Consider the following 13,564-nt stretch of genomic DNA (forward strand, 5'->3'; position numbering starts at 1 on the left):
ATTTACATAGTAGTACACCTGAATGAAAAGCAGGCACTATAGCAAACCACTCTCTGTACTAAGCCTGTCACACATTTTCAAGATAATATTGTCTGGCCTGTAATTTCACTGATGCAGCCTGCCTATCTTTTCCTTGGCTTGTATCCGTACAGTGTGGTTTTGTGTATCTGCGTAATTTGTCATGTGTTCATAGCCCGGCTATGAAATGTGATATTCTATGAGGGCTGCCTCTTCCATTATCTCAGAAACCTCTCTAAAAATAGACCCATGCATCCAGACACCATGCTATAGCCTACTGCAAAGTGCCATTAGCCCCTTCTTTCTGCCAACTGCTCCCGTCAGCCTCGTTTGGCTGACAGACTGGTTGAACAAACTCATGATGCTGATTTTTCGTTTAAGACAGGTTCAGGAGTATTGAAGTGAGACTGTACACAATTTTCATAATCCTCAACTCTCATGAGTGTTTGAACTCAGCCGTCAAAAATAAGTCTGTACAAGTTACAGGTAAATGATTGATTGCTTCATAAACTTCATGGAATACGGATGTAATGTGAAACACTTAGGTATTAATGCTAGCAGGCACCTGCTTGAGTCATCATGTATGTTTCTTACTTGCTTGTCTTAAAGTGACAGCTCTCCCACAACTAGATTTTGTCATCGCTTACTCACCCCCATGTTATTCCAAACCAGTATAACGTTTTTTTAACGGTGAAACACTGAGGAAGATATTTTGAGGTAATCTGCCATATTACATCCCGCTTATAGAATCCATCAAAAAGACACAGTTATAGTTTACATTCAAGCCAATACAATTCCCATTATAACCCTGAAATCCAATCCAAAAACCCTTTCAAATCTCTTTTTTTATTTTAATTTTTTTATCACATTCAGTGATAATTGTATTGATATTTAAACAATTTTTTTTTACAGTAAACATCAGTTTACAAATGGTTTAATTAATGAAAAAAAAATTAAGAACCTTTTTTTTTTTTTTTGTATAGGGAAGTCGTGGCCTAATGGTTAGAGAGTTTGACTCCTAATCCTAAGGTTGTTGGTCCGAGTCTTGGGCCGGCAACACCACAACATAATAAATGGCTGCCCACTCCTCCGGGGTGTGTGTTCACAGTGTGTGTGTGTGTGTGTGTTCACTGCTGTGTGTGTGCACTTAGGATAGGTTAAATGAAGAGCACAAATTCTGAGTATGGCTCACCATACTTGGCTGTATGTCACATCACTTTCAGATGAAGGCATAAAACATTAATTTAATTTATCCTAATCAAATTAAAATTAAACCCTTACATTTGTTGGCAAACAAAGTGCTGCACAACAGAGGTTTACTCTTAAAATAGAAAAACAAAAACAAATGTGATTTATTCCTTTAAAAATAAATATTTATTAATATTCATTAGCAGTTGTAGCAATAAGTCTTAAAACTGCTAAATAGTAATATATTCTATGCCACTGTGTATTTGATATGATGGTAGTTTTCTCAAATTAAACGGTAAAATGCTACTTAAGTGAATCTCAGAGCAGCTGGAGATGATATTCGTATATTCATATATCATCATAGGCAGACGGCAGAAGTTGAAAACACCGCAAGCATCGTCCACACTTTGGTATGTGTGTACGTTACATTAGTAAACAAAACAGTGAGCCGCGCCATCCTCCATTCATTCATTGATTTAGGAAATCATGGCACCTATGCGTGATATCAAATACTTCCGCAGATTTATAGTATTCCTATAGCATTTCACCTGAGCATTGCGAATCACACATATGGCTTTGTTCTTGGTTCTCATCAACAGTATCTCTGCCATAAGTGCTGAATGAATGACAGGCTTTCCGTTGTAACTTTGCGCAAGGTAAATAAGGGTGACTTCAAGCCATATCCATACTGCCAGATGCGCTCATGGAGACTTGCGGTTCGGAGCCGTGTGCGAGTATAAATGGGCATTATGAAACAGGCTGCGAGACTGTGGCAAGCGTTCTAGTTTAGGGATGCACGATCTAGATTTTTCCAGAAAAAAAAAAAAAATTAGGGTAATGATCTATATTTTTTTTTTTACTTGAGCCAAAGAAAAATAAATAACTTATTGTCTCAAGTAAAATATAGATGTGAATCATTACCCCAAAATTTTTTAATTGGATGAATGAATTTTTTCAGTGTGCTACAGCAGGTGATTTTTAAATCAAATTAAGTATATGTGATTTTAAGGTAAAATTAAAAGAATCATCCTAATGCGGAACTGACGTTTACTTCTGGCTTTTCAAACGTGTGTGCAAGTTCTAATTTACAAAAAAAAAAAACAAAAAAAAAAACATTTCAATTTTGTCACGGTTTAGTCTGTTTCGTTTCTTATCCAGCACGTGAGAGGTTGATCTGAACATCTCTTCACGTTCTACTCGTGTTCAGGCCGCGGACCGGTACAGTATACAATTTTGATTAATAGCACCGTTCTATGGTGTGGTGGTGTGGTGTCAATCATGCCTTATCTGGTGGAAGAAGTACAAATATCATATTGTGAATAATTAACAAATTTATTTATTTAGCCAAACATTATTTCTTTCCCTGAACTCTTTTTTTTTTTAACATCTTCCTGAAATAGGAGCATGCTTTCCTCCGCATATTATTTTATTTATTTTTTCATATTTGTGTATCTAGTAATTCATTCCTAGACAGCACACAAGGTGTTTTTTTTATATTTTTTATGTGTCTTGTTTCATGTTCAGTGTAAGTTTCTGTAACAGAATAGCCTGAGGCTATCTATTGATGAACTGGTTTTTATTTTTCATAGTTGAGGTAAAAAAAACACACACGCGCTATTATGGATAATTAATAGTTCGACTGAGTCTGATGAATTGGTCTTGGAACTTGGTCTTAGTGAATTGCTTAATATACAATCAATACCTAAAAGTAAACAACATTAGTCAGCCGTGCCTTGGCATATTAATTGTCCAGTTCTGTTGCATTATGGGTAATAAACACCACCATCCTCAGACCTAGTCATAATTACACAACAGACAACCGTTCTTTGATGTGTTTGCTAATTTTATTAGTCCAATTCAGTTTCAGCTACGTCTTGATGCTGTGTCATAATAAACTCCTTTAGAGATGGAGAGTGTGCGTTTATGACTTTCCTTTCCTCCCTCTTTGTGTTATGTATCAATATCTCCTCATTGAGACTTCAAAGGCATTCCTTCAGGTTGGTGTATGTTTTCCCTTCCTGACAGTTGAAGTCCTCAGAGGCTTCACCTCCCCCTAAAATCCTCATGTTTGTGTTGCTTGTCCGCTAAACTTTGTGTCTATGGGAAAATAAGGCATTAGGAAAGCAGAGAAATGTTTATGAGATGAAGGCCTATCATCTGTGCAAATAGACCAATGCCAGTGTAAGTCAAATAAACACGCACAAAACATTCTTTAGCAGTTACACTGTTGATGAGCTTTTGTTCCCTTGCATGTTTCTGACAGTGTAAGAATGTTTAACCCAAACAAATGTGCATTAGCGTTCTTTTAAACCATCAAACTGGCCAATACTGGTTCAGATTGGCATTTTGTAGTTATTTCTAAAGCATCTATTTAGAGCAAACATGCCTGTTGTCAGCTTATGACCGAATGGCATGGTGTAACTCACAGACCTGTGCATGATTCATATGTAGACCTGTTTTTTCCCACATTTGTGGACAGGTTGCATTACAATGTAATGCTCTCATTAAGGTACAGTCTATTTTTTGGTGCATATTTGTCATGTTTTTTTACAACGATCTCTCAGTTGTTGAATTTTTGTGCATTCTGTGTTAGATATTCTGTTTCACATTTCCTTCTTTGTGCCATTTTGTCCCTGCATGCTTTTTTACTGCAAGTGCCACATTTTTTCTCATATAAACAGATAGAAGTTCTGGTTCTGGATGCTGATTGGTCAATTCATGACATGAAACATCTCTTCACCTAGCTGTTGTCGTTGTGCAGCCCCCATAGATGCCAGCTATACTTAAAGGGGTCATAAATGGCATCTCTTTTGAGTTGAACAACGCTGTGGTCTCACCAGTGCAACTGCTCGCAAAATTTAGTCACAGAGGCAGAAAAAATGGTCACAAAATGCGACCATTTGGTTACAGTCTGGAGCCCCGGGTTTGTCTTCTGTTTAACGCTTATGAAAGAATGCATATTATCCATTTCATGTTTGGTCCATATCTTCCATGCTATTTTTTTCATGGACCTCAACAGCATGTATACACACCAATCTGAAATTTGTCCTTCGTTCTCAGTGAAAGTACAACTTGGTGCCTCTGCCAGCCGAAACAGCGGCTGTCTTAGCAGCACTAAATAACAAGCACTCAAATCCCACAAGCTCTGTTCTGGTTCACATTCATGTCAGGAGAGGGGTTGCTTGTTTGTCTAGAGATTTTCTTCGCTGTTTACTCTAGCTGTGTTGCTTTTCGAGCTTTCCCCCGCCCTCCTCAGCTGTTTACATAAGGCCCTCCCCGTGTATTATGGCACCTGCCAGATCTGCAGATCGTACCACCTGGTTAATGTTAAATTGCTCCAGAAGGAAGATGTGTTTGTTAATAAACACCGAACCCAGGGCCCCAGTGTTTACAGTAGTCATGGTGGCAATCAGTTATTTAACAAATATCGGCCCCTGTTTCCTTGTGTGGGAGAGTGTTTAACTATACACGAATCCGAGAAAATGTTCAGCCAGACAAGGAAAAGCTATACGAAGCTCTTGGTGCTGAAAGAAATGACTTTCTATGAAGTTAAGATCTAAATTCCTATGTAATTCATGGAGTTTTCGGTTGACCAGTTAATCTTTAAACAAGTGGTTTCTTGCCATTGTGAGGATGGGCTAAAAAGAACTGTAAATGTCAACGTTTTTCAACTGTACACATAGCCCACGCAGCTGCATTGTCTTAAATAGTTTATTTTAAGCTTCGTGGAAGGCAGACAGACAGGTTATACCTCTTAAAATTGTGTTTACTGAAACAGACATGCTTTAACTTTTTTTGTTTTTTTTGTATTTCTATTGTATGTCAGCATTTACTAGAGATGCGCCAATGCTGAATTTCTCTGCCGATAGTGAAAGCCGATTATTCGGAATGATGTCTGCCGATATCAATAGTTCGAAAAAAATCTCTCCTCTACACAGGGAACCCTATGATTTGACACATTACTATAATATTAAGAATATTACGTTTCTTATCAGAAGAAAGCAAGTATAAAGCTCTTTGCAATTATAGGATGGGAGTTACTGCATTACTGGCTGATACATTGGTGAACCTCTAGTATTTGCTGAGAAAGTAGCTATAAAATGCTGTATTGTCAATATTGTATATTATAACTAATTAATGTGTTAATGTGACTCCTAAACTGGCATCTTTGGCCGCTGCATCATTTCTTTTAGTTTTTTCAGGGTCTCTACTATCAGCCTCACGTTTTTAAGTCGTAAAACCATTACAGTGGTACTAGTGCGAGTCAGGATGCATAGTTAGTTATGTTATTATAATTAATCGCAATAATTAACACATAAATTAGCATTTTAAATACCAAACCACAATCAGCATCTCTGATACTGAAAGTGAAGTCTGGCCTTTCTCTTTGCTGATTGTATCAGGCTGTGAGGAATATTGCCTTTGTTTGCGTCAGTTTTTTTAAACACACTGATGTGATCTGGCTGTTTCACACAGATGTTTGTCGACTTTGAGGAAGTTCAAGGGCAAAACGGATATTTATCTGATTTTAGTCTTTCAAAAGGCCCCTTACAAAGATACGGTGCATAGAATAATTTTATTTTTAATTTCCATTTGGTCCCATGATACTATACAATCCTAACCTATACCATACTAACTATAACAGTTACTCCCTCAGCAGCACCATATAAGACTTGCCTTAGAGAGTTATTGTCTGTTATTGGCATTAATAAGTCTGTTGGCATCAAATGCTTTATTCTCAGAACTGTTTGTTTGTAATGCAGCTATGATATTAGTGAACTGTACAAACCCAAATGTTTGTGTTGTGATGTCAACAGGGCTGGCGTGCATGTTTTGTCATGATTTAGTCTCTGGGCTTATGTGGGGGGGAGAAAGAAAGGAAAAGGCTTCTAGGTCAAAAGTCATTTGTTTTGCTGACAGGTGTCTTATTTTCCCCCTCCTGTATTTCAGGTTGTCATATCGACATGCAGGAGTCCAAGACCGATCAAACAACCAATAGCGGTCCAGCTGGGCAGGGAGGTCAGAGCTCAGAGAGCGAGAAGAGAGTAACCAGAGAAACATCTCCATCACCGTCAGCCACAGCCCAGACTCTTCAATCACAGGTAAGCACCTTAACTAACTTTATACATTTGCTGCCAGTCTATTGTCATTGCTTTGTTTCTTTTGTAAGTCGGGATTTCTACAATTTCAAAAGCCAAAGTTCAGTGTAACTAGCTCTGGGCTGCGTTTTCCAAAAGGGTTATGAGCCATTGGTAGAGACAACTGGTGGCAATTGTTATATGATCAATGCTTTTAGGAAATGCAGTCCTTTACAGTAACAGATTTATCAAGTCATTGAAATTACTAAATAAAATGTAATTGATTGATACTCGATTTGCTTAATAATAATCCTAGTATGTTACATAATATGACAATGTTACTTGTTACTTTATACTCCACTTTTAGTGTGTGATACATACAACTAAATCAGCTAAACAAAGTTTTAAAGAGTGCAAGTACTGTTGTCTCTTACGTTTTTGTTATACTTGGTATGTTAGTTCACCCAAAAATGAAAAATAATTTACTCACCTTCAGGTCATTCCAAACCCATCTTGGGAATGCAAATTAAGATATTTTAGTGTCCTCTAATTTGTTTTGTTCCTTCATTGAAATTCATTTCATGTGGAAAAAAAAGTCTGTGTAATCAAAAGGGCATCTTAAAAGTCATCCATATGAATCATGCAGTTTAATACATGTCTTCTCTAGAGAGACATTCGCTTTATCTGAAATGATTTCATCTAGCCTTTTGTTCGCACATAAACCGTGATCAATGTGCAAACATACAGCTCATCAAATCCTGTTTAAAGCTGTTATGGTAAATATGGTTTAATGTCTATTTCTATAGTTCAACGGAATGAGAAAATATTAAAACCATCTTCATGAATGTTTCAAAATATGTCATATATGTGAGTCAAAACACACAGATCTATATTGAATTGATTGAATCGAAATTGGTGATTAATCGGAAACGAATTGTGAAACCTGTGCCGGTACCCAGCATTACATGAGAGTGACATGTTGAAAGCGTTCCAGGAATTGCATTCTCTAAGTAATGAAGCTTTATTGGTGTGTCAACATTTGTTACACAGTAGCCGTGTTGCTTATTGAATAAATTGAGCAATTGTATGACACACCCTTCTTCATTTCAATCATTGACGTGTCTTATGTGATTTGGAGGCTCTGTGATTATAGTTCTGTCTCTCAGAAGTAGTCCTGCTGTCAATAAAAAAATCTTTATGCATGCTTTTATCTGTGTATGTGTGTGCATTAAAATGAATGCACATGCTAAAATTGTGACAACAGTGACTAAGGACTGCAGATGAATGCTGAGAAAGACCCACACATTGCCCAGATGCCCCTTGTTCTGATTCCAGATGTGTGATGTCACCTCTGGATTATCGGCCAGACAGCTGTGGGTTCAGGGCACCGTCCTGTATTGAAACAAGAAGAGAAGGCTCTAAAACACTCCTGTAAATGCTTTCCCATGTTGTTTTCTTTTCCAAGGATTACCGTGTAATGATCTGTCTGCTTTCTCTTTTCTATTCATGCTTTTCTATTGAAGTCTCCCATATCCGTTTGCTCGTCTCCTCCACCCTTCTTTTTAAGAAGGGGAGTTCCACAGGGCCAGATGTTTGACCCCTCAGAGGTGTAAGAGGTCAGATCCGAGAGGATGGTCCCACCGCTGTGGATATTGTTTGCTTGCACTATTTGCATTTCTCTTTCCTTGATTTGTATCTGGAGGCCCTCACAATGGAAAATAAGACAAAAGCACCAGAGAGTGAGAGAGACGTCCTTTCAACAACTTTTGGAGATCTCTCATTGCTTTGGCACAGCTGGGGTGTTTACTTTGTGGCTGTTTCCTGACAACTGTTTTTTTTTTTTTTTTCAGGAGGTATATAATGTTCTGGATTAAATAAAGAGCATGCATGTCTCATGCAAAGACTTATGCTAATGCTTTTTTCAAATGTGATAGTCTTCAGAGGAATGTGTGATAGGATCCAATCACCAAGGGACTGGGGCTGTTAATAGAGCCAAAGGTTGAATCCTCCGCACTTTATGCAAAGACAGTATGGGACTCTTATAACAGGATGTTCACAGGTTATTAAATGAAAGTGTTGCACAATCATCACTTTATTTGTTCTGTAAGGGATTTGTCAAGAGACTTGCATTATATAACGGTGATATTTTTTTTATCAAACCCAAATCAATTTTATAATGAAGTCTTTTTCTTGGATATATGTAGTGTTATTGTTCTTACAGAGATCCTTAACCTAAAAATCTTTATCCCTAAAAATTTACTCACCATCTAGTCATTCCAAACTTCCTGTGTGTTTATTGTTTTTTTTTTAATGATTTTGAAAAATCTCACCAAAGGTGTTTTTATTTGATCAAAATATAATATAAACTGTAACTGTAAATTTTGTATATTAATGTATTTTAATGTAATTTATTCTCAGCTAAGCTAAGTTTCCAACATTATTATTCCATGTTGATTTGCTGCTCAAACAATTCTTATTGTTATCAGTGTTGAAAACCGTTCACTGTCACTTTTAATAAATGTAATGTATCCTTACTCAACAAAAGCATACATTTAAGTAATAATGAAAAAGCATAAATGGGAAAAAAATAAATATTGCTGACCCTAAATTTTTGTATAATAGTATCTTGTGGTGTTTTCCACAGTAATACGGGTTGGAGTGACACGAGAGTCAGTAAATGATTACAGAATATACTTTTTTTTTTTTGTTGTTGTTGTTGAATTTCAATTTTCCACAGTTTGAACAACCCCCCCCCCCCCCCCCCCCCCCCCCCCCAAAAAAAAAAAACTTTATATTCAACCGATCTAGATTACGAAATATGTTGCCTTTGCATCTGTGTTCTTGAAAACAATGTGAGTAGTCCTGGGGGAGCAAAGCAGCTCAGAAACCAATCAGAAACTTGTTATTGTTTTTTTGGCATTTTCAGGCACTACAAGTTGCTCAACAACAGCAGCAGCAGCAACCGAGTGGTGAGAAGTCCCCCAAGAGCACAGAAAAGGAGGCAGACGCACAGGTAGAGCTGTACCCTCCTCCATCCACAGCACACACACAGACCTCCAGAGAATCATGTTGTTTACAATATTACACAAACAGACTTGTTTATGCTGCCTTCAGCACATCATAAAGGGATGGGGCAATCAGGGTGTGTTTTATTATTACACATTGTTACGATGGAAGATTACAGGTTCACTTTTATTGTGCATGTAGCCTATTGTAAAACGAGTATTTTCTGTCTTGTCAGTTAACAGATAAGGCGCTATAGTCCTTTAAAGAATTAGACAGCTGTAGAGCTTTAGCTGCAAACAGACACAATGTATGCTAGCCAGTGCACAGCTGCCTTTATTTATTCATCATGAATTGAATGCGTTTTGCATGCGTCTCATGTGAATGTGCATGCAAGTGATGAAACGACAGTTCTGATAATCAGTATTTCAAGTCAACATGTGAAAGGGGCGGGATTACTAGCCCGAGCCGTGTGACAGGATGGTTACATTAGGTTTGAGATCCTAGTAAGAGTGTTATTGGTTATCAGCAAGGTTGGGTAGTTAAAGAAGAGTAGGAGGGTACTTGTGTTCTCACTCATTCTGTGCAGCTCTCGGTTCCTGCCGCTCATGGAGTTATCAAGGTCTGTGAGTATTGAGACAAGCTCTGCTAGTTTAGCCGGAGAGGGCTAAAGATATAGTGTTTGCTTTAGTGTGTTCAGGTATTTGATGTCTGTTTAAGTTTTATGAGCGTTTTTCAGGCAGTTTATTAAATGAAAACGCATTTTCTGTTTCCCCACTGTGCTTTTATATAAACTTTTATGGCATTTTCCCCAACAATTTGTCCTGATTTTTGAAATCTCTAAATTGTCTTTGCACTCACATTTTAATTTTTAACTTGGAGATCATAAATTGTAAAAGCAGCCAGGTTTATTCATTTGTTGAGTTTTCATTCTTGGGGGTGAGGATTTTGAGAATTTGATGCTGACATTGTAGAATTGTTCCAGACTCTTTTTGATCTTAAGAGGGAGTGATTAATGAAGTGAATGTCCACTAGGGTCCATGAGATCCGATCTGATAAAGGGCTGAAAGCTTTGAATGGTCACTGGAACCTTATTTCTGTGACTCACTGTCTTTGGCCTGTCATTTTATTCCCTGAATTACTGCTCTTTGTTTTTTTAAAGGCTGTGTTCACAGAACTGAGTCTCTTTCCCCTCTTTTTTTTCCCCCTTTGCAATTTATATTTGCCCAGATGCACAGTGCAGGAAAGAATGTTATTTTTACTTTGGGCGGGGAACCACACCAAAATTGTTCAAGGTATTGAAGGGGAATAACAACGGGCTGTGTTTGTTTTTGGGCTGCTGAAGCCTGTTGATTTATGGCTTGTGTTTTCAGAAGCGATCTCTTGTTGACATGTCCTCACTCACGGGGAGTTGGTTCTCTGACACACTGGCAAGAACAATAACAACAACAAACAATGTTTGGACTTGTCTGTTGTCATGGAGACAACACTCATCAGTGCTTACTGTGCCCCCGAAAGAGAATATTTACATTAATTTGCTGGCATGTTCTTTTCAGCCTTTGACATTGAAAATATTTCTGTGTTGAGACTCGAATGCATAGTAGGATTTTTTTTTTTTTTTTTTCAAGCTCTTTCACAAGCAAATGGTTAATTTTTTTGTTAGGGTTGTTTTTTTTTTTTTTTGGCAGTACTTCTGAACCTCATTTGTGTTAATTTGTAAAATGTACTGCTTCTATTTCTACACCAAGTTATTTTTATGGAAAATCTTTCCCAATGATCTGTGGTCTACATCACATGTATAGATATATGGTGTGTATACAGCATAGGATGCATTAATGCTTCTTAAAAGTGCTGATGAAAAGAGAGAGCACTGCTTTGCAATGGCTGGCAGTGGATCCCCTCTGAATCCAAAGTACCACGATTCAGCTGACGTGAGTTTGCGGTATGACACCAATAAACAATAAAAAAAACATAACTTTTTTTGTTGTTGTTGCATGCAACACACAGCCAACTATGAAAGCACCCATGAATCAGTTGCAGCTGTTACTGAATTAATCTGACTCGGTTACTGAACCGCAAGTCATTAATTTTAGTCATGTCTGGTTCTTAACTGAACCAAAAGATGCTAGGGCCTACTGGGTTTTGTTTTTTTCATGAGGCAAAATCAAACTAGTTATTATGACAGCATGTAATTAATTATACATTCCCCAAATTTTTTTTAAAATATACAAATAGTTATAATTGATAAAATATATTACCGTAAATAATACTTAGCTTTTATAAATGTAATGAAAATTTTTAGACTAGTGTTTGCATTGTTTTGTCACATCTGTGCTGCATTAAAAAGTCTGTAAACTAGGGGTTCAACAGTATATCGTGCCACAATGTATTGCAATACAAAGGTCTCCTTGGTATCGGTGCATAATAGGTGAAATTATATAATTTGGCTGCAGACTGCTAGGTGTTTTAGTAACTTTGAAAGAGCAAATATTTGGAAACCAATGCAATTATACAATATATAATAGAATTTAGTCACTATAGAACACAGATCATCTTAAATTTCTTACAACTTCCATTCCCCTGTGAACGGAATGTGTGTTAATATCTAAGATCAGTGTAAAATCATAGTGCCAAACACAAAAAGAACAGCTTAAACATTCTGCAGAATTTCTCGGTGTGTGTTCCATCAAAGAGAAGGTTATAAAAGTAAATAATGTCAAAATTGTACATTTTTGGGTGAACTATTTCAATTTTCAGGATTTTGGCCCACGATCATGCCCTCTGCACGCGCGCGCACACACACACACACACACACACAGTGTATGGGAATCTTGTGAGTACAAAAGTCGGTTGTTATTGTTCTCTCATAGTTGCAGTATCTCAGTCCAGCAATATGTTTATATGAGTCTGAACACAGACTTCTTTACTGGAAATTTATGTTTGTTTGTGTTTCACAGACTTAATTAAAATGCGATCTCCAGTTTTGTTTTTACAGTTGCTGTGTACCCCAGTATGTATTATTTATACGAATCTGTAAATGTGACTTTAATTATTCTGTTTATGTTTATTGTAAACATCTTAAAAGCAGCGAGAGAGAGAGAGAGTGTGTGTGTGTGTGTGTGTGTGTGGTTTGAGATGTGGTAATTGCTTGAGGCCAAGTGAAGCATAGTCTAACTCATTGTGAATCCAGTGCATTTACATTTAAAACGCTCGGCTCTGTTGTGGGTATTTTTGTTTGTCTGTTTTTCGTTGGTAGCATTTGTAATGTCAGTGTTTGAGCTGCTGTCAACAAATGAATAATGTATTTGTCTTTTTAATCTTGACTGGTTGTTTGCCTCGGTTTATGGGCAAATTAAACTGAGATCACTGAAATGAATGCTTGTTAAAGACATTTTTCCAGTAGGCTTGGGGGTTTGTCCTTGCATTTTAGGACCGTAAGCATTGTGGTTTTCAAAATTGTTTGTGTATTTGTTTACTTGGTCTTGTTGATGTTGTGTATTTGTTTACTTGGTCTTGTTGATGTTGACCGCTGAGGCCCAGAGGACTTGGAAATTATTCCCTGAATGTCTAAACGATAAAATATACAAAGAGGTCTGGCATAGTCTTAATCTGGTATCTCTTTTTAGCTTCAAAGTGTTTACCATCCTTGGGGAAGAGGATTGAAATTGGGTTTGTTGGAGAGGCCTTTGTTCTTGGAGTTTGTGATGTGCTTTTTTACATCACAAGGTGTGCAGATGAAATGTTTCAAGTCGTGTTCAACTTGATGAAATCAATCAACCATTTTGAAAATGCTAATAAATGTCTCTTCATCCTAAAGGTTGACACAGTGTACATATTGAGTCAGATGCAATGTATGCAGTAGTGTAATCATGAACAAATGAGGCAACACTAGTAATATAATGAAACCGTAATTAACAAAACACATCTACCTCAAGCCATGCGCTGTACTATGTCTCCCAGATCCAACTGCAACTCTCCAGACACATTGACATCAAATGTTAATTCAGCCCTAGATTTACACTCACGAGACACTGCACTTATTCGCAATCACAAAACGACATTATTTGCGTGTGCTTTAAAGCCTTGCCAGGTTAAACATTTAATTTGCGTGCTGTTCTGACATTTACTTATTCAGAGTCGTACACCCGAAGCGTGCGTACACTAAAAGGCAGATCAAACAGAGCCTGATTACTTGGTTGTCTTAATTATCGTCTGATTGTGCTAATACTGTCAAAAACACACAAGGTTTACATATAAAAACAGTTATGTCTTCATTG

The 13,564-nt window shown here is 37.2% G+C and overlaps 1 protein-coding gene across 5 annotated transcripts in view; it reads left to right on the forward strand.

Annotated features, from left to right (window-relative positions):
* Positions 1 to 13,564, forward strand: part of LOC127945049 (forkhead box protein P1-B) — a 40,679-nt gene that overhangs the window by 5,078 nt on the left and 22,037 nt on the right. For 4 of the 5 annotated variants that reach the window (XM_052541572.1, XM_052541574.1, XM_052541573.1 and 1 more), the window contains exons 2-3: positions 6,157 to 6,308; positions 9,211 to 9,297. In XM_052541572.1, the coding sequence (XP_052397532.1) occupies positions 6,171 to 6,308; positions 9,211 to 9,297 (225 nt within the window). In that variant the 5' untranslated portion in view covers positions 6,157 to 6,170. Of the gene's footprint in view, positions 1 to 6,156; positions 6,309 to 9,210; positions 9,298 to 9,740; positions 9,910 to 13,564 lie in introns of those variants that run through there. The other variant, XM_052541576.1, reaches the window with a different exon arrangement.

This window comes from Carassius gibelio, chromosome A23, assembly GCF_023724105.1.
Source record: "Carassius gibelio isolate Cgi1373 ecotype wild population from Czech Republic chromosome A23, carGib1.2-hapl.c, whole genome shotgun sequence".
Classification (NCBI taxonomy): domain Eukaryota; kingdom Metazoa; phylum Chordata; class Actinopteri; order Cypriniformes; family Cyprinidae; genus Carassius; species Carassius gibelio.